Below are 24,576 nucleotides of genomic sequence, written 5' to 3'. Positions count from 1 at the left end.
TATTCGATTTTAAAGACCAAAATGTTATTGTTTTCCAAGGGTCAAAAAAAGTGATTGTTAATTTGTGGGTGTGTAATTGAACGTAAGAAATGTTAGGAAATGATGTCTTATATCATAAAGTACCAACCAATTAAGACAAGAGATTTGTGTAATATCTATGTGAAATAATAGGTTTTTGGGGTTTCACTTTTGACTAATGTCTTACTCAATGAAGGACCAAATACTGTAAAAGTTGGTAGTAGAAGATACGAATCCACAAGAATTGCCCAATATCGGTGGTGATATTTGCGGAGAAAGTCGCTGAATAAACTGATTTGAATCGTTTGTCCTATTTCTCTGAGATTTTATGTTTGTTTCAGTTTTCAAGACCCCATAAATCTCTATTTGATAATGGAATTCTTGCCGGGTGGTGATATGATGACGCTTTTAATGAAAAAAGACACACTCTCCGAGGAGTGCACGCAGTTTTACATTGCCGAAACGGCTTTAGCGATAGACTCTATTCATAAGTTAGGATTTATTCATCGGGACATCAAACCCGACAATTTACTATTGGACGCCAAGGGCCACCTGAAACTGTCCGACTTTGGGCTGTGCACGGGATTGAAGAAGTCTCACCGCACAGACTTTTATAGAGATTTAAGTCAGGCGAAACCCTCAGATTTCAGTAAGTATTTAATCTTTTTTCCAATTACTGATATTTATTAGTCATCTGGGTACTTAGAAGGATTAACTTACATGTATATACTTGTATAAGTACAATAATATTCATTGCAGACTGGTGGCACACAGACTATTGCTGTGCGTGTCCTCATATCATATGATCGTTGTTTTGCGGTTTGTTTTGTCTCAATTTTAAGCTGGGTTAAATCATGGTGATATGCCGTTGATGAACTTCAACACTAGTTCAATTTGGCAGTGATAAATTGGATTTTATTTTGAAAACTATTGCCTCATAAACGATAAAGTAGACTAATCGGATATAAATTCAGACATATTCTTTATTATCTAATTCTAATACTGAAAGATCGCCGTTTTTGAATAATAATTAATTACCTGATTGAGCACCCATTTTATTAAGCTGGTAACAGACCTTTCGCAATAATTTCAATTTTCTTATGTATACCCAAAATGGTTACCTAAGAAGTAGTTGAAAAACAATTAATTATTGTTTTTCCTGCTCTTCGCCACCCGAGGCAAAAACGGCACTCCATCAGATATAAATAATTTTCAAGCGGTTGGAACTGCCATATAACCGCTCGTATAATTAGTACCTGTAAGAGTCTTTTTGCTTTTTTTCTTACTAATTGCAAAGTTCGGTTAGATACAAAACAAAATAATTAGGAGTCAGTTTTGAAAGTTATTTCAATTACCAAGTAAATGCTTATTAACTGTTTTTCTTCATCAGTCAATCTCTGTAGCGTATGGTATTATCCAAAGTCTTAATTTAATCGACTGAACCCAAAATGTAAGTGAAATAATCAAAGTGATTGCAAAAGTATTACAATACAAGTAATGATTCATCAAGATTATCATTTTATCTGTCATAAAAAGGCATTTACTTCTATTGTCATTACTCCCAATAGACCTTTTGAATTTAAATATATACCAGTTACTCTACTTAGAATATTTGTGGTTGTTAATCGTCATGGTGTTTTAAATCTAATTTTTACTAGTTATGTTATGTACGCCCAAATGAATCGAAACTGTTTACATCTTCGTTTCACAGGTGGAAACAACGAATTTACGACCACTGTCGAGCTACCTTGGGGCGTTGTTTAATTTTACGGCCTGGCGCTCACGATGACGTGCTGTAAGGTTACAATAACGCCCGTCGCTCTTCTAAACGAGTAAAATAAAGTAATAATAACGTCTGTTAATTTTTTTAACTGCCTTTAAGCAAACTATTAAGTATATTATTCTATTTTGCACGTAGTAAATCAAAGAAATATCATTTGTGCGTACCACGAATGGAAAGAAAAATTGCGCCCTTGACTGAATCCAGGTTCTGTGCTTCGCAACAGGCCTCAAACTTCAGCCGCAAGTGGAATCTTCTTCTTTCAGCTTTATACGTAAATACATAACTATTTTATTATTCTCGCCATATATCTGGGTACAGTTGACGGTATCCTCATAAATAAAAATATGACAGGAGCGTTAACAGTGACATTGAGAGGTTATATGGCTGATGAACGCTATCTACATCTCTTTAACATCTTACCATATATCAGTAAAAGAAGGACCGTTAAAAAAGTTTGCCATTTTGCCGCACCGGTCCATTGGCGATTACCCAATAAATTTTCTATTCGATAGTTGCAATAAGGCCTGTTTAGCTTAATCACCTTTTTGGACCCCTGGTACTAGTGTACTAATTTGTCGACATTTCTAATTTTTATTAACTTTTTTCCAAGTAATAACGTCGTCTCCGATGGACTCGAAACGACGAGCAGAAAGTTGGAAGAAGAATAGACGAGCTCTTGCCTACAGTACCGTGGGCACACCAGACTACATCGCGCCAGAAGTGTTCCTACAGACGGGCTACGGGCCGGCCTGCGACTGGTGGTCGCTGGGGGTGATCATGTACGAAATGCTGATCGGTTACCCGCCCTTCTGTTCTGAGAACCCGCAGGATACCTACCGGAAAGTAATGAACTGGCGAGAGACTCTCGTTTTTCCTGCCGAAGTTCCTATTTCGGAAGAAGCGAAGGATACCATAATCAAGTGAGTTGCAGTATGTTTTCAACTTATATTAAAAAGAGTTAATAACCTTTTTTTTTTAAAGGTATTGCTGTGAAGCAGATCGCCGGCTCGGTTCGCAAAAAGGACTAGAAGATCTAAAGATAATCCCATTCTTCAGAGGGGTCGACTGGGAGCACATCAGAGAGAGACCGGCAGCTATCCCTGTTGAAGTGCGGTCGATAGACGACACGTCCAACTTTGACGATTTTCCTGATGTCAAACTGGAAATTCGTAAGTATTTTACCAGCAATTCCTCCCTGCAATCCTTAATGTTACTATCATCTTTGTGCCGTTACAGCCGCAGCACCTTTGCCACAGGACGGCGAAATCATCTACAAGGACTGGGTGTTTATCAATTACACTTTCAAACGATTTGAGGGTTTAACGCAACGGGGAATTCCCAAGAAAAATTAAATTTTTACGGATTTTATACTCTTTTTGATGGTATCGCCACTCAATTTCGAGAGTGGTGGTATTGTTCAACAGGATTTATTTCGTTTTACTTGAGGCTGACGCGAAAGTTAGGACTGCAATATTCCGAGTATTTTAAAGTGAATACGTTTTGTTCGATGTAAGAATTAACTTTATTTGGCAATTAATGAATTTTAATATACAGGGTGGTTTAGGTTTTAATCAAGAAAATTTAACAGGCGATAGATGAAAGAAAATCGAGAAAAAAGTTCAAATGTACTGTTTTAAAGTTTCGTTATTGAAATACAACACTTTTAAACTTCAATTATATACACGTTTGTTAGCATTTATTTTCGTGACTACTTTCTTCAATATAAAAATAATAATATACAGATTGTCCATTAAAAAAAAATAAATTTCATTTATATCTCGGAAATGCAATGTGTAATTCTTTTTATTTAACACTAAATTCTTAAGAAAATGCTATGCAACTTTTGTATTTTCTTTTTGTGAAAAAAAAGCTTTGAAAGTTAAACACCCCGTATTTTGACAATGAAGTTATACATAATACAAGTCATTTGAATTTTTCTTTCGATGGCCTATTAAATTTTCACGAAACATTACTCAAGTTTCAAAATTCTGTCAAAATATGTAAATTGCTAAAAAAAATAGTCGGAACCAATGATTCAAAATGAGTGGAACAAACAATTTCCGGTATTTCACTAACATTGAGCTTACTCTTTAAACAGAAGACTGCCATGTATTAGTACCCTTATAACCTCATTTTATTGTCAGAAATGTGTGATGCGCCGGCGTATATATGTATAAGAGCTAAGATGTCATGGTGACGTCACTTCCTGTAGACTGTTGTGGAAAAAATTAAATTCCGACTATTTTCATAAGCAGTTTAATGTTGTTTTAAACATTTTTAGAAAATATTTTCCAAAAAGTACTTAAGCGTTTAACCCTGTTAGTTGATCTATTCTGTTGTCCGAATCGATGAGATTTGATACGGGCTTTTTGAACAAGCTGTGAGACTCCTGTAAATTATCAGTTTATGTGGATTAGTCGATTTGTTGTTCTGTACATACACAACATAGAATAGCCCAAGTACAAAATGTAATACATTTTCCGACGATCTAGTGACCCAAAGTCAGAGATAACGATCAATTCGCCATGTATAATATTAATAACGTTCTTAATTATTGACGACATCGATAGACAAAAAAGAACTTTATCACGACCTGAGAATCTGTGTAAATGTTATTTTGTTTTATTGTTACAAAGTGATACTTTTTTTTAAAATAATTTTAGTTTTTTTTTAACTTATAGACACTTAGACCTAAGCGAGACGGGAATCTATTTTGGAATGAGATATTTTCCTAAAATTAACAGCACCTTTATTTGGGAGAGTTGGGTTTGAGTCTCGGAAGTTTTGAGATTTACTTTTATTTTAATGTTTAGCAAACCCAATTTTCCTGATGTTTCTGTAAGTGAGATCATGTTTTACTTGATGTTTTCAGAGACGTAAGTTCAATGAAATTTTATGGAATTTTTCATTCAAATTTGGTTCCAGGAGTGAATATTTAATAGGCAGATTTAAACGAAAAGAAGCGGAAATTTGCTTGTTTGTGGAAAATATTAGTACATTTAACAACAGTTTAAAAAGTATATATAAATATGTCAGTTGCCTCGCTTAGTCATGAATTCGGACGTTCAGCTTGTTAACAATGTGTGAAGTGGAAATTTTTCTAACGTAATGCCCGGACCGTGATCCTGTTATGTTACTACTTAAGTGAAGAGGGCAGTAAACTATTATTTTTTTTAAATGCCCAAGTAATGATTTTAAAACTTCATTTTAAATATTATATATATTTACACATCATTTACAAAAATAATAACGATTTTTTGTCTTACTTATAATTCATCCAATTTTCAAAACTCAATTATTCTCGTCCCTGTAAAGATTTTGATTACTTCTGTTTCATTTCTTTATATACCAGAGTTAGAATTTATTTTACACTTAAGTTTATAAATCAGGAAATTAAATGTATTAAAACGTTAAGTTCAGTACTTAAATTTAATATATCAAAACACCTGTAAATTGAAAAAGTACTAATTTTTTTCATTTCTTTTTTGTTATTTTGTTTGTGTCATTTATTTTGTAGAATAACAAATTAATAATTTAATTTCATTCATATACACTTTCATTGAGAAATTTACATAATACACATACATGCAAATAAAACTTATTACAATTCAAAATAATAATTGTAATCTTATTTTCTCCGTCTTTCTATGGAATTTCAACGAACCCCCTTGTATGCACACAATCAGTGCTTAAATTATGTTTGAAGTGAATAATCCCCCGTATATCGCCAATGTTGCCCTCTAGCGCAGACAGTGGCGGCTCGTTACTAAAATCGGATATTCTTTTGACCTTGACTTGATTTATTTGACCTTTTCGTCAACGATGCAACTGGTATATTTATATTTTTTAAACGATAATATAACACAGCCACTCAAATGCCAATAATAATATTGTTCTATGTACTGGCCTGCTAGATTTTGTTAGAAGATTATTGTATGACGTAAGGGATCGACTTGCAATTGGTAACATTCTAGTGTCTATTACGGAAATAAATGTAACAGTAGCGCTCTCTATTTGTACAAAATATGTTATGGTTTGAGCATCGAAAATGAACAAAAGAATGGTGCTTTTCCTTGATGATTAACAAATATTCATTTTTAATGTTTGGTCTCGCTAACAGGACTTGTAAATATTACTTCTACTTATTCCGAAAATCTTGTAAAATTTAAAAAAAATATAGAATACAATATTATGTGCTTCAGATTGGTATATTTCCTTGTAATCTATTTTCCTATACCATTAAAATTCCTATCGCATATCTCAGAAAGAATATCGTATTGTATTATATTGCATCGAGTTGGGTTGACTGGTTTCTGTGGAAAGCAGATCAGTCCTCCGCTAAACCAGTTTGTAATTGGCGATTTCCGCGTTTAAAAGCTAAACTATAATGGCTAGTTGAGAGTTTATGTAAAAAATAAAACTCATAACAAAACGAACACATTACTTTAATAAAATATGTATTTATAAGTTGTTTTAAAAATCGGTATTTTTAAAGTTAAAATAAACTACTGTAAGCAAAAACGGTTTTAAAGCCTACATTTTATTTGCACCGACGTGTAAGAATATCACAGCCACATATTAACTTTGAAGTGAGCTATCTCGAATACAAGTCAGGCGAAGTTTTTTTCAGGAAATCACTGAAAAAAAAATTACTGAGTAAATCATCTCTCTTATCAAGAAAACTGATACTTTGTAAAAATTTAGTTATATGGTTCCTAATCAAGTAACCAAACAATACTCACTACATATAATATAAGGAAAATGAATCCCTGTAAATGAAATAATGGTTAAGTCTGATGTCAGCACTGAAAAGAATGAGACTGCTTAGATTTTTAATAGCCTGGCTGACATCTCTTTCATCAGAAATCGCGTACAACTAAAAACAAAAAACTCTTACAATTAATTCTTAATATACCATTCTCTGTATCTACCTCTTCACTCATAAAATAAGGAACAACTGAATCATCCTTGGCATGCATAAACATTATTGGAGAAGTCAGGCTTAGTATGTGAGCAGAAGTATTAAAAATAAATCCATTAGTTGTAAGAGGATTTACTATGGTGCTCTCAAACCATGGAAGCCAACTAAAATACTAACAAAACATCCCCATTTGTTTCTAAATATTTTTCTTACAAGTGCCAACCTTTACATAGGGGTGATGATAAAGCTCATCTCGAAGTGAGGTAAAAGCTGCTTCTAAAATTACTCCAGTTATATTAGCTGATTTCCCAAGCTGAGTTAAAGCCCCTGTAGCAAGAGATGTCCCTAATGAATGCCCCCACACATATATTGGGGAGTTGGTTCGATCTTGCACCCACTTATAGATTTGCACACAGTCATTAACAATATTTTCCTCAAACATTGGTCCCTCCTGAGAGTCACCATAGCCTGAGCAAAATAAATTGTTTAAAAAACAGTAATTTTATAACTGCAATGTTACCTCTATAATCAAAGGCTATGACATGAAAAAAATCTCTAAACAATTGGTATTTTTGCCAGCTTTGGCTGCGGTCCTCTCCAGTTCCATGAAAATACAATAGAACACTGAAATTGCTGTTTCTTAATGCAGCTTCAAAGTCATAAGATTCTTCATAAATAGCATTTACAGCCAGGCGCGTGGGTAACATATGCCACAGACCAAGCTGAAGGGCAGTTTTATTATCAGTATCGATCACCTCTACATAGTGATTTTGGTATTCTGCTATTCGGAAGTTATTAAAATAAGATTTATCTGATACTAAATTCCCTAGAACAATGATTTTTAGTTAAAAAATCATGTTATGGATGGTTAACGTTTTCTTACATCGTGTAAAAACGAAGGTTTGCTGTAATGTTAAGGAGAACTTGAATACTAAAGGGAAAATTATGAATGCCAATATGAAGGCAATGACTCCTATTACTACAAGACTAAAAAGAGATATATAATAATGACAATATTAATGGTTATTAAAGAGCAGTACCTGATGGAAACAATAAACAAGATTCGTTTGATTAAGCTTCTTTTTTTGGGAATGACTAATTCCACACCTTCCTCACTATTACTCATCAAATCTTCATCATTTACCAAGTAGTAATCATTGTAGCGTCTGTGGGGGCATTTTTGAGGCATGTCAGTAGAACCTTTTCTGAGTAAATGTTTTTAATCATTTATTGGAATTTACGCTATTTAATAACAATTACCTTTCAAATCAAAATAAAAACAAGGGATAAATTTATTCACAAATTATGAATGGTATGATTGTTATGGGGGGTACAGTGACACATGTCAATATATATCAATCAGCTGATTAGTGGTATTTTCGTATGTTCTGCTCTAACTAGGTACTGTTGTTTGGGACTTGTTCGAGTTATTGCCCTGATTGTTCAATGTTTAACATTTTTAAACGAGTATACAGGGTGATTCACGTAACTGTTTCATTAGAAACTTTTGTACTTGTAACAAATTTAAATTTTTCATATTTGGGAGTTAAATTAATATAGATACACTCTACTTTTTAAAAATATTTTGAAGGTCATATCACTTCCGGCGAACTTATTAAATTGATAATTACATTAATTGCATTTTACAAACGCATTTTACAGGAAGCAGCCATGTTCGTTTTAAAGCCGACTAAGATACTTACAATTATTATTGTACAATATTAAAAAATCGCAAATTAGAGCAAAAGCGTTAATTTTGGATATAGGAACGCTTAATAGTAATCGATTCAGAATTAAATTTGGATTCTAGACATATAAAAATATATGGGGTGTTCCATTTGAAATAAGCGACTTTTTTGCCATCAAAGTTCTTTAAATATGACGTGTTTTTTTGGATACCCTGTAGGATATTTATAAAAACTTTTCACATTAACCTAATCTACCATATCTAGTTAACATGTCAGCAAATTTTCGTAAAGCCAGTTTCAGTAATAACTGAGAATTTTAAATTTTATAGAAATGGTGTTTTAAAAAGATTTTTCTTTAAACCAAAATATCTTTAAAATTGTTAGGTTTAGGTATAGGAGTACCCAATAAGAATTTAATCAGCTTAATCCCTAGATTCCAAAAATGTAAAAATATACTGGGTGTTCCATTTGAAATAAGGAAGTTGACCTCGACTTCCGGTATAACCGGAAGTGATATGGTCTTCAAAATATTTAAAAAAAGTAGAGTGTATCTATATTAGTTTAACTCCCAAATATGAAAAATTTAAATTTGTTACAAGTACTAAAGTTTCTAATGAAACAGTTACGTGAATCACCCTGTAATTTAATCATGTGTTTTTGGACTTTTGTACAATTTGAATACTCATACATTTTTGAATCTTTGTGGTGTTGACGGCAATGACGTAATGTAAATGAATAAATTTATCAAGTGCTACAAAGATGTAAACAAACCCATTTAGCGTTTTCTACCCAGGATTTTAGAATTTATTTCCTTTAAATTTATAGAGTAAAATTTGTAAATTAAAGGAAATGAAATATTTAGTTACTACATATTTTCAGACACGTAGTGTAATAAACCGACTTTTCGTGTTGATTTCAAATCAATAATTTAATTTAAATAGAAAATGAATACCGATTTATGAATCGGGAGAGAATGCCTCACGATTTCACAACGATTTCGCCGTCCCTATAAACGTGATAAAAGAATGTTTCCTTAAGGGTAGGCTATCAACACCATCTCTTTGGCTAAACGGATTATTGTGCTTCCTTCTATGCCAAGACTGTGAAACTAATGGCCGAATAATCACCCCTACCATTGTCTTTCAAAGTTCCAATGGCAACCTGGCAACTCTGTTATTTGTTTCTTAATTTTCCCAAAAGATGACGACTTCCTCGGCTCAGCAAAGTATAAAAGTGCGTTATGGTTTTGTTTCCTCTCATTTTCACTTAATATTTTTTGTGTCTTTAATCTTGATTTTGTTAAGTTCAGCGGTGTCTTATCCAGTAGTCCCGTCATATCATCAGTTAGTGCATTGAAAAATGTATGGAAACCAGAAGGATTTGGACAACCGCTCCAACCAACTCAGTCCAACACTTATTACCTGAGCAAGGGTATATCTGTTAGTCGCCCTGATAATTGGTAAGTCAATTTTCTGAACTTTAGTTGTTGATTTTATGAGTTGAACCTGCAGGTGCGTCAATACAAGTTATTCGAATTCAGGCAATCGCTCTACTCAAACCGACTTGAATAATCATAACAACCAGGTCAACTCCAACAATCCAGAATATGGACACTCAAAGGAGAGTGGCAAAAAATCAAAATAAGCTTAAGCCTAACCTAGAATGTGTTGTAACAATATTGTTGTATTAATAAAAACTATTTACAACTGATAATTTAATTAATGTTATTTCGTAATTTAGACCAATTAAAAGCTTTAATACAGAATTTTCATTAGAACCGGATAGGAGTCGTTTTTGATCGATATTTGATTTTGGATCAAAACACATTATGATTTAAAAATCAAGTGATTAATAAATCATGGCTCGTTTTGGTTCGAAATCCCAAGTCGAACGAAAGAGGCTATGGGGGCTTGATTTTAAAGGTTTATTTCTGTGTTTTATAGACTGGCCCATGATGCGGTCGATACTAAATTAAAGCTGATTTGCAGGTCAAGTGTAGATAAATTTATTAATTTTTGAATTAAATTTTGACTTAAAATTACGCATTTCACTTTCCCTTTTATTCTTGTGTTTAAATACATCTTTCAGACTCGACGAAGTTCATTTATATTTATGAAAAAGTTTATAATTAGGGGAAATACTCAATTTTATAGCAAGTTGTTGAAGACGTTACAAGGTAGCGCATTTACATCATGAGGGGATTAACGTTACAAACGACGGCATTCTGATGTGCTTTTTCAAATTTTTAAAAATGTACATTTAAGATTAATTGTTTCGCAGTGTACTTGTAATATTAACATAATAATTCTTCCAGTAATGAAATTACATAAAGGCAATTGGGTGTCATTTTAATTATCACGAAATATAGAGGTAGAACACCTACAAAGTAAGCTAGTATAATAAGTAAACGATGAATATTGAACGATATATGTACGTACGGTCTATATTTGCTTTTAAAATCCAAAGATTTTTGAAAACGGAGTAACTGAAATTTTTCGGATTCAAATTTTTATAAGATGTATGACAATTTGCTCTTCTAAAAATCAATGGCGTACATGCCAATTCCAACCCAAAAAATTAACTGAAAATTGAATGCTCCAATTCCAACGAGATTTGGTTCCGCAATAGGAGTGCGATGCAGCACTGATGTGTTGCGGTCAAAACTCAAATCGAACAACTTTAATTTTTGAGTCCAAAAAATATTATGGACACATGAAAATTTTTGGTCCAAAAAATCGAAGTTGTCTACTCGAATTTTGGTTTTTCCATATCAAAGCTCTATTGTATCCTTTCTGCAGAACCAAATCTCGTTGGAATCGGAGTACTCAACTTTCATTTAATTTTTTAGGTCGGAATTGTCACGTATGCCACGGTTTCTTTACTAATTAAATTTGCGAATTTTTCGAACTATTTATCCCTTTCAAATCCTTCTTTTACAAAATTTGCCCAATTTAATTTCATACACGGCAGTATATTCTGATGTACTTTCTCAAGTTTAATCGGTGTTTCTTGTAATATGGATTCAATTCATATCCGTAAAACCCCGTAATAAATTGCTCAGAATGAGAGTGAATAAAATTTTCATATTTTACAATTATAACAGTGTTTGAGGGCGGTGTCCCTCTACGCCTGCACTGTTTCATCAAAAGATATTTGCAAGTAGCGCCTTCTTCACACTACAACGTGAGGTAAGCTAATTGTCAAGTAAAAGAATCTGTAGAATATTTTCTGTGGCGCCCTCTAAATGTAAGTGAGAGATTATTGTACGAAAGAACAAATCTGTTTACGTTTAGCAACTGAAACATCGCACGATTTATAGATGGTACTGCTATTAAAATGCAAAGGAGATTAACGTCACAAACGATGGCATCCTGATGCGTTTTTTCAAGTGTCAAAAAAATGTAGGTTAAAGATTAATTGTTTCGCAGTATAATTGTAACATTAACGTAATAATTCTGTCAATAATAAAATTATGTAAAAGAAATCAAATATTGTTTTAATTGCTGCAAAATATAGAGGTTACTACGATCCATTTATGAAGTAATCTGGGTGTAATAAGTAAATGATGAATGTTGAACGATTTAAGTACGATCTATATTTGTTAATTTTCGGATTAAAATAGTCATCACGTGTATGACAATTTGCCATTCGAAAAATCAATAGCGTACATGACACATTTGAAATAAAAAATTAAGTAAAAATTGTGTGCTCCGATTTCAATGAAATTTGGTTCCGCAGCAAGCGTACGACACAGCATTGAAATCTGCGGTCAAAACTCGAATCAATTTTTGGGCTAAAAAAACATTGTGGTTCATCATGAAATTTTTAGTCGAATTGAACATTTGAAATCGAAGTTGATTCGAGTTTTTGACCTCTGTATATCAAAGCTATATCATATATGTTGTGTGGAGCCAAATATAGAAATCAGAACATCTCAATTTGTCATTTTTGTTTGGGTAAAATGTATCGTGTACGCCACTGGTTTTTGGTGGTCAAGTTTGTGAATTCCGCAGATATTTAATGCAATGAAAATAATATCAGACGTATTTAATCGTTTATTATTTAAAAATACATAAAAAATAAATATTAACAGGTAGATAACAATAATTAAGGGCATCATCGATGCAGCTACTGATGCAGTGTACTCTGTATTCACACCATTCAACGAACAACATTTTCACAGCCTATCTTTAGTAATAAATAATTTTAAAATGTACTCGGGAATTGTTTTTTTACAAACTGTGATGAAGTTAAGTAGAGTTTATGACCAACTTGTCTCTTTATGCAATAATAATCGTTAAGCTATATACATGTGTGTAAATGCTGTCCAAGAGAATGTGAACATTAAATTAGCACGTATCTAATAAATATCTACATATTATCACATGATATTCCTATTTTATATAATATCAAATTATAGTATAATAATTTCATTGCTCTGATTGTTCTTGTTGGTTGCGTTACTGAGAATATTCGATTAGTTATATACGAAAAAACAATAAGATTTACATGCTCAGAAAAAGGAATGATTTTGATTCCAGAATTAAATCTTATGCGTCTTATTTTTGTCATATGAATATTATGTAAGTACATATATGATTTTTCCTCCCAAATTAGGGTCTTCTGCCATAGCTGATATAGCTGTAACACCAGTCATAAACGTTTTCCTCATTACGGCAGCACATTGGATACACGATTGGGGACTTGGTCTGCTTTGCACAACGTTGGCACACTTCTTCTTTTGTGCTCTACGTATATTATTTATTAGACTTTGATAATTGCATATAATTTCAATATAAAAACAATTCAATTCACTACTTACATCAGAAGTACAAGGGTTGTTCTTTTTGTCCCAATCCGTAGTCGTGCTTGAATTCTCAGTAGTAGTACTATATCTTTTAGTTGTTCTTGATTCTGAGTGCACTATTAGCATGCTAACCAAGAAGGTAGCCAAGATTTTCTGGAAACAAAATTTTAACGTAACAGAAAGAAAATCTTAACAGAGTGGCTAAGAATTTTTATCAGACTTGAAATAGACAGAATTTTCAAAATTAATGAGAAAAATCGAATATTTTTAGGTGTTGTTTATTGCTCTAGTAAGCAGATATATATCTTATATTGAGATTTGATTTCATTGAAGCTCTCGAACCTTAAAAATGCTATTTGAACAACTGTATTTAGAGAGACCATAAAAATCGCGAAAATTAATATGAATTATCCCGTTAGTCCATATCTCGGGAATTAGAAGAGGCAGAGAAACCTGCCCAGTGCAGGCTGACATAGCTTATCGATTTGTTCGTCGTACGACCTCTGTTTTAAATGCATTCGTTCTTCGGGTTCCCAAAATCTCCTAACATAAAATTTGAAGAGTCGTTAAAATTTGGCACCTTTCATAACTTCCGAAACCAGTTTTTAAAATTTTTTAGTTAGTCTTAGCAAATTTTAGCGAAACTCTGTATCTACATTTAGGTATTTCTTCCTTTTCCGTTATCTATAAGACTACAACGTAATACCCGGCGCTTAAGAAATCTATCATCCTTTTTCGACTAAGTATGAAGCAAGTCGAACTATGAAAGAATCATTCTTTTATGAAGAGATATATCGCCCAAAATTGTTATTTTCTAATTGAATAAAAAAAGGCATATTCGAGAATAAAACTTAATAAATTTGTAGTCATACTAGTCTAACAAAATAAATGGCATGCCACTGTTTTCCCTCCAACTAAAAATTATTTTGGAAATATTCGTTCAATTAAGATAAACTGAGCGTCAGTTGAAATGGTACACCCGATTTTGAGACTGCCTAGCTCCAAAATGGATCCCTCTCAGAATGGATTCTTCAAAGGAAGGCGATTTCGGATAAGCCTCTCTTGATCAAATATTGAAATAATGAGCCTGGACTAAAATAATGTCCATTGTACTTTGAAAGGTTTTCATTCTTTTAGTAAAAAATGGTACGTTGTCCAAAAATCGCTCAAGATAACTTTTTGCTTTTAGAAATTTAAGGAATTCAGGAATCATTTTTAATTTACGAGAGTATTTAATTTAAGACAGTGGCGTGACATTTTTTCTTAAAAATTGTTCAGTGACGTGCCACATTATTTTGGGGCCCCTATGTCTCTTTAAAGGAACATTTTCCAAAAAGTTCTAGGCAATAAGATTTTCTTCATAGTTTAACTTATTTAATACATGCAGCAATAGCGAAATCACCTTTTTCTGGAACATCTTGTATAATTTATAGTTCGCTGCCACCCTGATCTATGCAACAATAATTATCATGTTTTAGTTACTGATCTGCGCGACAACACAAAATTTCCAACCGGCTTTTCTTGTACCTATAATTGAGATCCATAAATCCCAATTACAGCAATTTTACAATTTACAAGTGGCATCGAGCTTTACGCGGTATCAAGTTAAATTACATTTCATTGGTGTTTATGCCCCAATTTATCACGTTCTGTAAACATGAACTTTACTTTAACAGCAATATAATCGTCTTAATTAACTCCTCCACTATCAATATTATGGCAGCTAATTTAATTAGACCTCGACACTCTATTTATTTTTTTAAATCAAATTTAGGGAGGCTGCTTTCAAACACTATAAGACAGATCTTTGGTTACCGAAAAATAACATTTAAACATACCTGGAAAAGAACCATTTCTAATAAATCTTTGCACAGCTTGGACGAAGAAGAATTAAATGTTTGCACTGTCACTACGTGATGGCCAAATGAGGCTTTTAAAGTGATCTTACTCCAACGAACTCAAATACATGAAATTATGTACTCCGCTCGAGAGAACACAAGCAAGTAACGTACCAGGAAGAATACAGGGCTTTAAATATACACATTTAATTAAATTAATCAGACTGGCGTTTCTTATTATTTTAATTAGGAACTTGGCTCGATAAGATCCACACTTTGGCTGGTTGTCGTTGGTAAATAATAAAAGATCATCCGGCGGGGGCATGGGCTCTGAAGTTAGATAATGCACGAGTCGTCTGCCCATTTTTTCCTGACTAATTTACATTGATGTTATATCGAATTTACTCCCGGTGATAAACGAAATTGACCAACAATTTTCGAGTTGTGAAATCGACGCTAATTGTGCGTGTGATATTTATTTGTAATTAAGGAGACTACAACGGCTTGAGAGTAACGCTGGTTCGGTAGCTGCTTTTGATGAAGAACATTCTCTCAGGTAATTAGACGTTACTTGGTTTACTAAAATTTTGTATAATTTTGGCCTTCATCATTAACTGTTGCTATTCTTAATATCTTCTATAGATTAATAATTATTTTTTTCTATGACATATCGATTATTCATCTTTCTCAGCTTTCCTCAGCGACAACGCATTCTGCTATTTTTCCATTTAAAACAATTCTGGGACTTTAAAAGTCACCGTAACACATGTATTTTGAAGCTATTAATTTCCTTCTCCGTGATAATTTGATCATTTTCTTGTGTTTGTTTCCCATTCTTCCCCTTCTATTTTGCATCCATCATAGGGTATAACTCCAAGACTTACTCCACTAGTTTTTTGGCAATATATTCGTCAGGCATTTTTGCATATTCCAAAGGACGATTCTGTATTCTTATACGAGCTTTTAGCTCAACCCGCCTTTGCTCGTATGACCACCTGAATGCAGGTGTAGATGTTAGTAAATTTCCTGTTTCATTCCTTCTCTGACTTCCTTTCGTGTGGTCATCTCAAAAAAAAACTTCCTCGTGATGGACCAGTATACCCAATCTTTATTGTCCGATGGCGGCTGAAGAAGTTCCATCGACCCAAAACAACTGAATCAGTCTTACTCGGTCATTTTGGTCCTGCTCCTCCGACAATACGATTGGAACGTCTACTCAAAGGAGCCCAGCAGCCCTCGAATGACCGATTTTGCCTAATGTTTTCTTCCACTATTTCAATTCTCCCATGGGGAGCCACAGTCTCTCTCTTGATCCAAACTGGAACTTTCGGCGAACCAAGCAGAACATTAAGTGGTGCTCTCAATGGGGTCCAATGCACTGAAGATGGCCATCCAGACCACTCCAACTTTAGCACATAGTAACTCTTTTCCATCGTTGGCCGCGAACGAAGGAAACCTTCGGTGTGCTTGAGCTAAAAACATATCATAATGTCGTCATCATAACGTTATATGCGTCTAACTATGAGGTCAGCATTGAAATCGAAATATGTATTCCTAAAACGGGGGGCATGTTGATAGATGGTGTAAAAGATGCGTAAGTGTCTGGACAAACATGGACATAATTCTTCCTTATTGGACAGTTACAGAAATCTGTGAATTTTATTGAAGAATTCGAAATGAGTCTTCAAATAAATAATGAAAATAGTTATTATATAATACAGGGGGCAAGATAGATAAGATTGTTTAATATTTGAACATAGTATTGCATGTGCATAATTCTGATACTCTGTGTTCAAATTAGAAATTGTATATTTTGGTCAACAGGATTCTGATAAATTAATAATTGCATGCTACAATTGGAAAAACAGGTATATCTTTAAAAATAAGTCAGAAACATAAATAAATATTAGAAATCCTGGGAAATGGGATTTCTTAAAAGAAAAGTAAATGATTTGCAAAATGGATTTTTGGTTGAGGCTGTCACAAAATACCTCAGATTATCACATATAGTTTAAAAAGATATTTATTTTAGCGCAATTCTTATTTTCCTAATAAAACGTGTCTAAATTTGCTACAGAGTCCACACTCGGTACATTTTCCTTACGCTGTTTTACAACAAACGCTATCTACCACCGCCGGCAATAGGGTATTTAATCCTTATTTAAAACGATTATTTGTTGTCCCATTTCATTTACTTTTAATTTTATATTTAAATTTAAAAAAATAAATTTTTTAAACCCGACCCGCATAATAGGGTTCCTCCAGAGTGCCAAGTTGGGGTTTGGGGCGAGGAATCGATGGTGGTGATAAATTTTTCTTAAACACAGCAGTTTTTTAATATTTCATAACTTGATTGACATATAACATGATTTTACACATCGTAACAGCGATAAAAAATCCTCCATATATCATATGTAAATTATACTGCTGAATCTTGATTTATATCGTGATATCAGCTCCAAAATGACTCATATCGTATACAAGGTAATTCCAAAGTTGGAGTTATCCTTTCACCAGCAAATAAGGATTCATAAAATAAGTTTCTTTTCCTTTGGCGCTTTTTTGAAAAATCAACATCAACGGAGATACAGGATGTCACAGTTTCATTTTAAAAATTAAAATTTATTAATAATTGCCAACCCACTTGAGGTAATTTAACATAATTTTGTAGGTGTTAGTGATAGTTAAATTGCATTAGAACTATTACTTTGATGATTTTTACCAGAAAATAAGTTTAAACAATTTTTGAGTTTTGGTTAAATTTCTAAATAACAATTAAAAAAAAACATTAAAACAATTTTGATTTTTTTATTCAAAAACGGCGCGTTGAACCAAAAAATAATAAAATAGCTTTTCTTTTTAGAATTGAAGAAGGAATTCAGTTATTTTTATTTTTAGAAAAATCAGTGGCATACAAATTTTTTAAAAATATTAAACTACTTTTTTATACGCGCGCCACTGGCAAACTAAAAAATAATTTTATTTATTGAAGAATTTCCTTACCACGTAGCTATTGACACCTACAAAATGTTATTTCATTACATATCTCAAATGGTTTGGTAATTATTAATAAATTTTAATTTTTAAAATGAAACTGTGACATCCCGTATCTCCGTTGATGTTGATTTTTCAAAAAAGCGCCAAAGGAAAAAACACTTATTTTATGAATGCCTATCCACTGGTGAAAAAATAACTCCAACTTTGGAATCACTCTGCATAAAATTTTAAATCCTTGACAAAATATTTTTTGCATTATATGTTCTTTAGATGGTCACTAAAAAGAAAACGATTTTTTCAACTATTTATAGGAAAATTTTAAAATAATTGAACTACTGAACCTCGCTATTTCAGAATCATCGAATATGAGCGACTCAGCAACAGTAGGTCACAATTTCGACGCGTGACCCGCCTATATCTAAAATAATTGGTCTTATTGTTGCCTCAAAAATCTCAAACTTTTTATCGGGTTTCTTGGCATGAGCAAATAAAATCACTTAATTGGACGAGCCATAGTTGAGAAACAATAATTGTTATCGATTAATGGTAATAAATTGTAAACCAACTGGAAAATATTTCCCGGCACGCCAAAAACCTCAAAATCAGCAAATAACTTTTATCTACATACTTTAATAGAATAGAAACAAGAAAAAGAATTAATTGCACTTTCTGGGCTGGGTAGTATTTAGAGTTGCGATATGATATTTTGCTAAAATTAATAATGTTACCGATAAAATGTATGAATGATGTTTTGTCTGTACTATTAATTACAAGAAATTATGTTTAACATAAAAGCACAAGAAAAAAGTATCTGGAAACAATCCCGTGATGTTGATAATGCGTGAACTTGCTAGACTTCCTATTTACAAGCACACATACAAGCCAAAAATTTTTTTTTAAAATTAGGGGATAAGGGAGGGACACCTATGTCAAAACCAAATAACTTGAATCTCTGTGTGCGATCTTGGGATCATGAAATCTTGTTGCGTGAGGAAACGTCAAAAGAACTTGGAGCAACGAACTTGCTGAAAAGGTCCAAAACAACAAAAAATTCGTAAGAATATTAAAGCTACTTAGCACACAAGAAAGCTAAATAAACTTTGATGAAAACTATAAAAATAAAATGGAAAATAATGTAATCAAATACGGACCAACATAAACGAAAGAGGTAATCATTTTACCGATCTTCTCCTACTACAACCAGACTAAAGATTATATCCGGAATGATCGCGCGTCAATACACAATACGCTATCATAAAGATGAAAGTATATCGCAATGTTATTTAACTAAGTTGTAATAGAAATTGCTGATCATTTCATTCATTGCTTTGAACTTGTCGTAGTTTTGATGCGATATGTAAGGATTTATTCTGTATAGATCACAAAAAATGCTCTAATCTAATGGATCATGAAGAGCCGTTCGAATGAACGTTCTATATATTGAAAATGTGTCCGCTGAAAGAAAATTATATATTCCTTAAAAGTATTTTAATAAAGAAACAACAGTGGCAAATAAATAGAAAATAACAAACTATTTCACAGAAATCGATCAAAGGTCAACTTATAAATCATTCAAGGCCGCTCATAGATAAAACACCAACTTTTAAAAACTTTAATGGGTGTCCATTTAAGAATTTTTTTCACAGATTGTAATTTTTTTATATAAAACGCTGCATACCGAGCAGAGATCATCTTCCTTATCGCCAAATAATTAACTCAGCCAAATTAATCAATTATAAAGTCTTACGATTGTCTGCAAAAATATCACCAGGAATTTTGTTGTTGTTTATGGATTATTAAAATCCGTCTACAGCGCAATACTTTATAGATAAGTGCGGTACACTCAACTTTCTATGTAATATTATATGCATGTGCAAAGGAATTTTTGCAATTATTAAAATACATAGAATAAGTGAGAATTTGTGTCGTTTGTTGACTAATGGGAAGTTCATTGATATCTAGCATGAGGAAAATGCTTTACTGTTTTTAAACATCGTATCACTACGACACCGTATTCTATCGATATTAAAAAACACCTAACATCAATAGTTGCATCACGAAATTCGAAAAAAAGATAAGTGGAGCTCTATTACATTGAGATAAGACGACCTTAATTATTTATGCTGTAAATCATAATAAACACTAAGGACTTCCTTGTTTGTGATCGAACAAAGTTGGAAAATCCTTCTTTGATGAATAAAACAAATCATTGGCGTCAGTAGTAATTACGGGATCAAGGCAAACAAACAATGGGAGGAGTTTCAAAAATGAGTAAAAAGACAAGATCCCTTTAAAGTATGTTAAATCAAATTGACATTATGTTATATGTAAAATTTGAAACCTGGTCACCTCCAAAGAATTGCATTTACAGATTACCTACTCTTTAGCCCTTAGTTACAGTATCGCAACTATCAAATACTTTTTATACAGGGTGAGTTTTTTTAAGTGTGCCACGTAAATATCTCTGAAGTTATGAGTTTTAGAAAAAAAAGTTTCAAATAAAAAAGGGATTATTTGAAAGGGGAAAACTTTTGGCATCATCACTGTTTCGATTCAAGGTCATCTTCAGGCTCTAATCAAGGTCAACTTTGTTTTTTCAAATGGAAACTCCACATTTTTTTGACAGATTCTGATTTGTTGTTCAAAACAAACATGTTTTTACTTGAAACATTTTTTTATTCATTTGATAGTTTTGGCACAAATTGACATTTTTAAATAATTTTGTTCTAACGAAAATGCTTGTATCGATACATTCAAGAGAAGAAATTAAAAAAAAAAAACATAATTTTTAAACAATTCAATCAAATAAGTGTTCAAAATGATGTCCTTCTACTTCAATGCATTTAGCGATCCTCATTTTAAATGACTGTTGGATATTCTAATATGTTTCTGGTCGAATAAAAAACGAATAAAAAAACGTAAAAAATAGATGTTTTATCAATTTGTAAACAAGTAGAACCCACAGTCCTACTCGCTTACAGTTTTAATTCAGATTTAGAATAATAAATATTGTAAAATGGCAGTGTGATTTTCAAAAAACGAAAAAATTGATATTATTTTTGCTTATGGCGAATCAGGTAGAAGTTCTACTGCAACGGTGCAGCGTCATGCCGAGCGTTTCTCACAAAACGTACTTTCGTCACGGACTTTTGTCAATAAAATTGTGAGTTTATTTCGAGCAACAGGAAATATCGAAACACAAAAAAGCGCACGCTCAAAGACTGTCGTTGAAAATGAAGACAATTAAATTGATATTTTAACTGCCATTGCACTTGATCCTCATGTAAGTACTCGCCAGCTGGCTGAAGAGTCTGGTATTTCACAAAGTAGTGTTTGTAAAATTTTAAAAAATCATAAGTTTCATCTTTACCACTTCTCTCTTCATCAAGAACTACATAGTGACGATTTTCAAAACCGAGATACCTTTTGTAATTGGGCTCAAAGAAAAATCAGACAAAATGATGATTTTTTCTCGAATGTATTGTTTTTGAACGAGTCTGGATTCACAAACTATGGGCAAGTTAACAGACACAACATGCATTACTGGGCTGTTGAAAATCCCTATTGGTTGCGAGAGGTGGAAAACCAGTGTCCATGGACTGTAAATGTTTGGTGTGGCATTGTAGAACATTTAATTGGCCCTTTTTTTATCGATGGAAATCTTAATGTTGCAAAGTATCTCGATTTTTTAGCGCATGACTTGCCAATACTTCTGGAAGAAGTAAATTTAAATCGACGAATGACCATGTAGTATCAACATGATGGGTGCCCAGCTCATTATGCAACACCTGTTCGGGAAAAATTGGATGAAATATTTCCTCAAAAGTGGATTAGTCGTGGTGGTTATGTTAACTGGCCAGCACGTTTACCAGACTTAACATCTCCAGATTTCTTTCTTTGGGGGTACTTAAAACAAATTGTCTACGCTGAAATGCCAACAACTGCTGAAAACATGAAAGAAATAATAAGAGTAGCTTGCCGTAACATTTCACCAGAAACATATTAGAATAACCAACAGTCTTTCAAAATGAGGATCGCTAAATGCATTGAAGTAGAAGGACATCATTTTGAACACTTATTTGATTGAATTGTTTAAAAATTACGTTTTTTTTAAATTTCTTCTCTTGAATGTATAAATACAAGCATTTTCGTTAGAACAAAATTCTTTAAAAATGTCAATTTGTGCCAAAACTATAAAATGAATAAAAAAATATTTCAAGTAAAAACATGTTTGTTTTGAATAACAAATCAGAATCTGTCAAAAAAATGCAGGGTTTCCATTTGAAAAAACAAAGTTGACCTTGATTAGAGCCTGAAGATGACCTTGAATCGAAACAGTGATGATGCCAAAAGTTTTCCCCTTTCATATAATCCCTTTTTTATTTGAATATAATCCCTTTTTTATTTGAAACTTTTTTCTAAAACTCATAACTTCAGAGATATTTACGTGACACACTTAAAAAACTCACCCTGTATATTTTATGTTTGGTTTTTCTTGATTTCTAAATATTGTGCAATTTTCGAGATGCAGACGTCTAAATTGTTATGATTAATTTTGGATGTATAATGTTGTAGGTAAGTAAAAAACAAACCTCCATAAAAAAGTTATAATTTATAAACAAAAACAAAGCGTCATCATTCCACACTGGTACTGGACCTTTCAATTTCCAAACTGGAAAGTTCCCTACATTCACTCAATTTAAATTGAGCCTCAATTCTTTTTTCGAGTTCACTCAAATTGCCATCTTTTAAGCATTCCCGAATTTTTTCAAAGAATCTCAGCATGTGATGCACATTATGAATCATTATCAGCACAGAACCCAATAGCTCCTGGACAGTCAATAAATGATGAATGTACCCTCGAGTATAGCTCGTACAAGTGACACATTCACAGTGTTTCAACACTGGCTGAAACTCTTCAGCATACTTATTCTGACGCAAGTTTATTTCATAGGCTTCAGAGATTTCATTATGGTTAATAGAGAAGACTAGAGCTGCTGATCTTTCAGTTAGGATTCTGCAATAGGAAGTGTCAAAAATGTCAATGCCACAGTTGACCATGCTGATGATATTTAAAGGACTCCAGCAACCTTGGACTGCTCTCAGTTTATGAGGGGGTAGTTGTTCTACAATGTGTTCAATTACAGGTTTTACCTCATGCAATGGTATGAATTCTACTTCTGCTCCATTATTGTGAAGGCCATCTATTAAATAACCCTGAAAATGTTGGTCATGCTTTGAAAGTTGTTCTATACACTTTTGCCGTGATTTTAAGGAATATCCTCCTGCAATAGGAGCTATGACAAAAGCATTTTTCAAAGCTTCAGAATTTTTGAACTTTTCAATACATTGTTCGACAAAAACAACAGTGTTTTCAACAGCCTTCGATACCCTTTTGTTGGGGCTACCCACATTGGTATCTCCATCTGACAACAACACGTACATGTCAGGTCTAAATTTCTCAATCATATTCATATATTGCTCAGCATCATATAAGACTTTACCTCTTTTTGTAAACACAGGAACTTTATCTTTAATGTGGTGCCCTTGTTTCATTAGATTTGAAGGGTCATGCAAAGTGAGGCAAGTTAAGCTGTCTCTGCTGCCAATGAATTCTGAAAGCCTTCCATTATAGTGGTGTATGGCATCCTGGTAATTGTGCATGCTGACAACAGGAATTTGAAGGATTTGCGGCTTCTGTGTAACAAGTTTTAACACCTCGTGTGTGATGTGGGGAACGTGCCCACTTTGCGTGTGAAGAAGAGCCAAGGGAGTTTCTAAGGAAATGTCGGGTTTACCTGAGATTTGATTCAGTTCGCCTAGACGTGGTGAGCGGTGTAAGAGGGTTTTCACTGTGAATTTCATCTTAATGGATGCGAAATAGAAGCCCTAAACTGTATTATTTGATAATTTTTGAATGAGGGAGTTAAAACTATACAAAACTAACAGAAAGGAGAATTTCGAAATGGACAGTTCGGCAGAAACAAAATTCTTTAACTTGAATAGAAACAACCGGTAAAAATGTGAGGTTAATGACGTTCTAGGGAATTTGTTTTTCTAGAAGACAACTACTCTAACTACACCTAGAGCGGTGTCATACCCGTACTTTTTAACACTGGACTCTAACTCTCATAAGTAGGTACAAAGTGTCCCAAATTCAAGACTGGAATTTTGGAAATTGTAAATCTCCAAGGCCGTAAAGATATTAAAGTACGTAATTATAAGAGCCTTTACAAAGTTTCTGTCAAGTTTCTAAATACTATACTACTATATTATTGGAGAGAAGATTTAAAAATAGAAATATTAATAGTATAAAGCTTACAAAAACATGTAAATACATTTTTTGTCTCAAGATAATATTAAGCACGACAGAATACTCGTCTTTACAAAATCAGATGTCTCTGCAAATTAACAAAAACAATTATCGCCTTTGGAGTACTACGAGGGTTAGCTTTCATAACCATTTTTCAAGTTTAACTGTCGATTTACATTTTACTGAACCTCAACTTAAACTGAATATACTT

The 24,576-nt window shown here is 32.9% G+C and overlaps 4 protein-coding genes across 8 annotated transcripts in view; 1 reads left to right on the top strand and 3 right to left on the bottom strand.

Moving 5' to 3' along the window:
* trc (Serine/threonine-protein kinase tricornered) overlaps positions 1-6,004 on the top strand; it is a 53,135-nt gene extending 47,131 nt beyond the window's left edge. For all 5 annotated transcript variants that reach the window (XM_066404256.1, XM_066404251.1, XM_066404253.1 and 2 more), the window contains 4 exons: positions 360-667; positions 2,412-2,721; positions 2,783-2,970; positions 3,038-6,004. In XM_066404256.1, coding sequence (XP_066260353.1) covers positions 360-667; positions 2,412-2,721; positions 2,783-2,970; positions 3,038-3,153 — 922 coding nt within the window. In that variant the 3' untranslated portion in view covers positions 3,154-6,004. The remainder of the gene's footprint in view (positions 1-359; positions 668-2,411; positions 2,722-2,782; positions 2,971-3,037) is intronic.
* Positions 6,005-6,246: 242 nt separating this feature from the next.
* Positions 6,247-8,059, bottom strand: LOC136418251 (lysophosphatidylserine lipase ABHD12-like). The gene is made up of 8 exons (XM_066404274.1): positions 7,983-8,059; positions 7,763-7,927; positions 7,606-7,709; positions 7,243-7,548; positions 6,946-7,190; positions 6,733-6,894; positions 6,544-6,677; positions 6,247-6,438 (listed from the first exon to the last, which is right to left on the bottom strand). The coding sequence occupies exons 2-8, from the start codon at positions 7,909-7,911 to the stop codon at positions 6,396-6,398; spliced, it is 1,143 nt and encodes a 380-aa protein (XP_066260371.1). The 5' UTR covers positions 7,912-7,927; positions 7,983-8,059; the 3' UTR covers positions 6,247-6,395.
* A 4,392-nt stretch (positions 8,060-12,451) lies between these two features.
* LOC136418156 (uncharacterized) lies at positions 12,452-15,419 on the bottom strand. The gene is made up of 3 exons (XM_066404119.1): positions 15,056-15,419; positions 13,233-13,370; positions 12,452-13,158 (listed from the first exon to the last, which is right to left on the bottom strand). The coding sequence occupies exons 1-3, from the start codon at positions 15,068-15,070 to the stop codon at positions 13,024-13,026; spliced, it is 288 nt and encodes a 95-aa protein (XP_066260216.1). The 5' UTR covers positions 15,071-15,419; the 3' UTR covers positions 12,452-13,023.
* Positions 15,420-22,687: 7,268 nt separating this feature from the next.
* Positions 22,688-24,039, bottom strand: LOC136418151 (queuine tRNA-ribosyltransferase accessory subunit 2). Its single transcript, XM_066404112.1, has 2 exons — positions 23,557-24,039; positions 22,688-23,478 (listed from the first exon to the last, which is right to left on the bottom strand). The coding sequence occupies exons 1-2, from the start codon at positions 23,915-23,917 to the stop codon at positions 22,688-22,690; spliced, it is 1,152 nt and encodes a 383-aa protein (XP_066260209.1). The 5' UTR covers positions 23,918-24,039.
* Between the last annotated feature and the right edge of the window lie 537 nt (positions 24,040-24,576).

The sequence above is a fragment of the Euwallacea similis genome, chromosome 33 (genome assembly GCF_039881205.1).
Source record: "Euwallacea similis isolate ESF13 chromosome 33, ESF131.1, whole genome shotgun sequence".
Classification (NCBI taxonomy): domain Eukaryota; kingdom Metazoa; phylum Arthropoda; class Insecta; order Coleoptera; family Curculionidae; genus Euwallacea; species Euwallacea similis.
The sequence above is the reverse complement of the archived record's forward strand: the minus strand, read 5'-3'. Positions and strand labels throughout refer to the sequence as shown.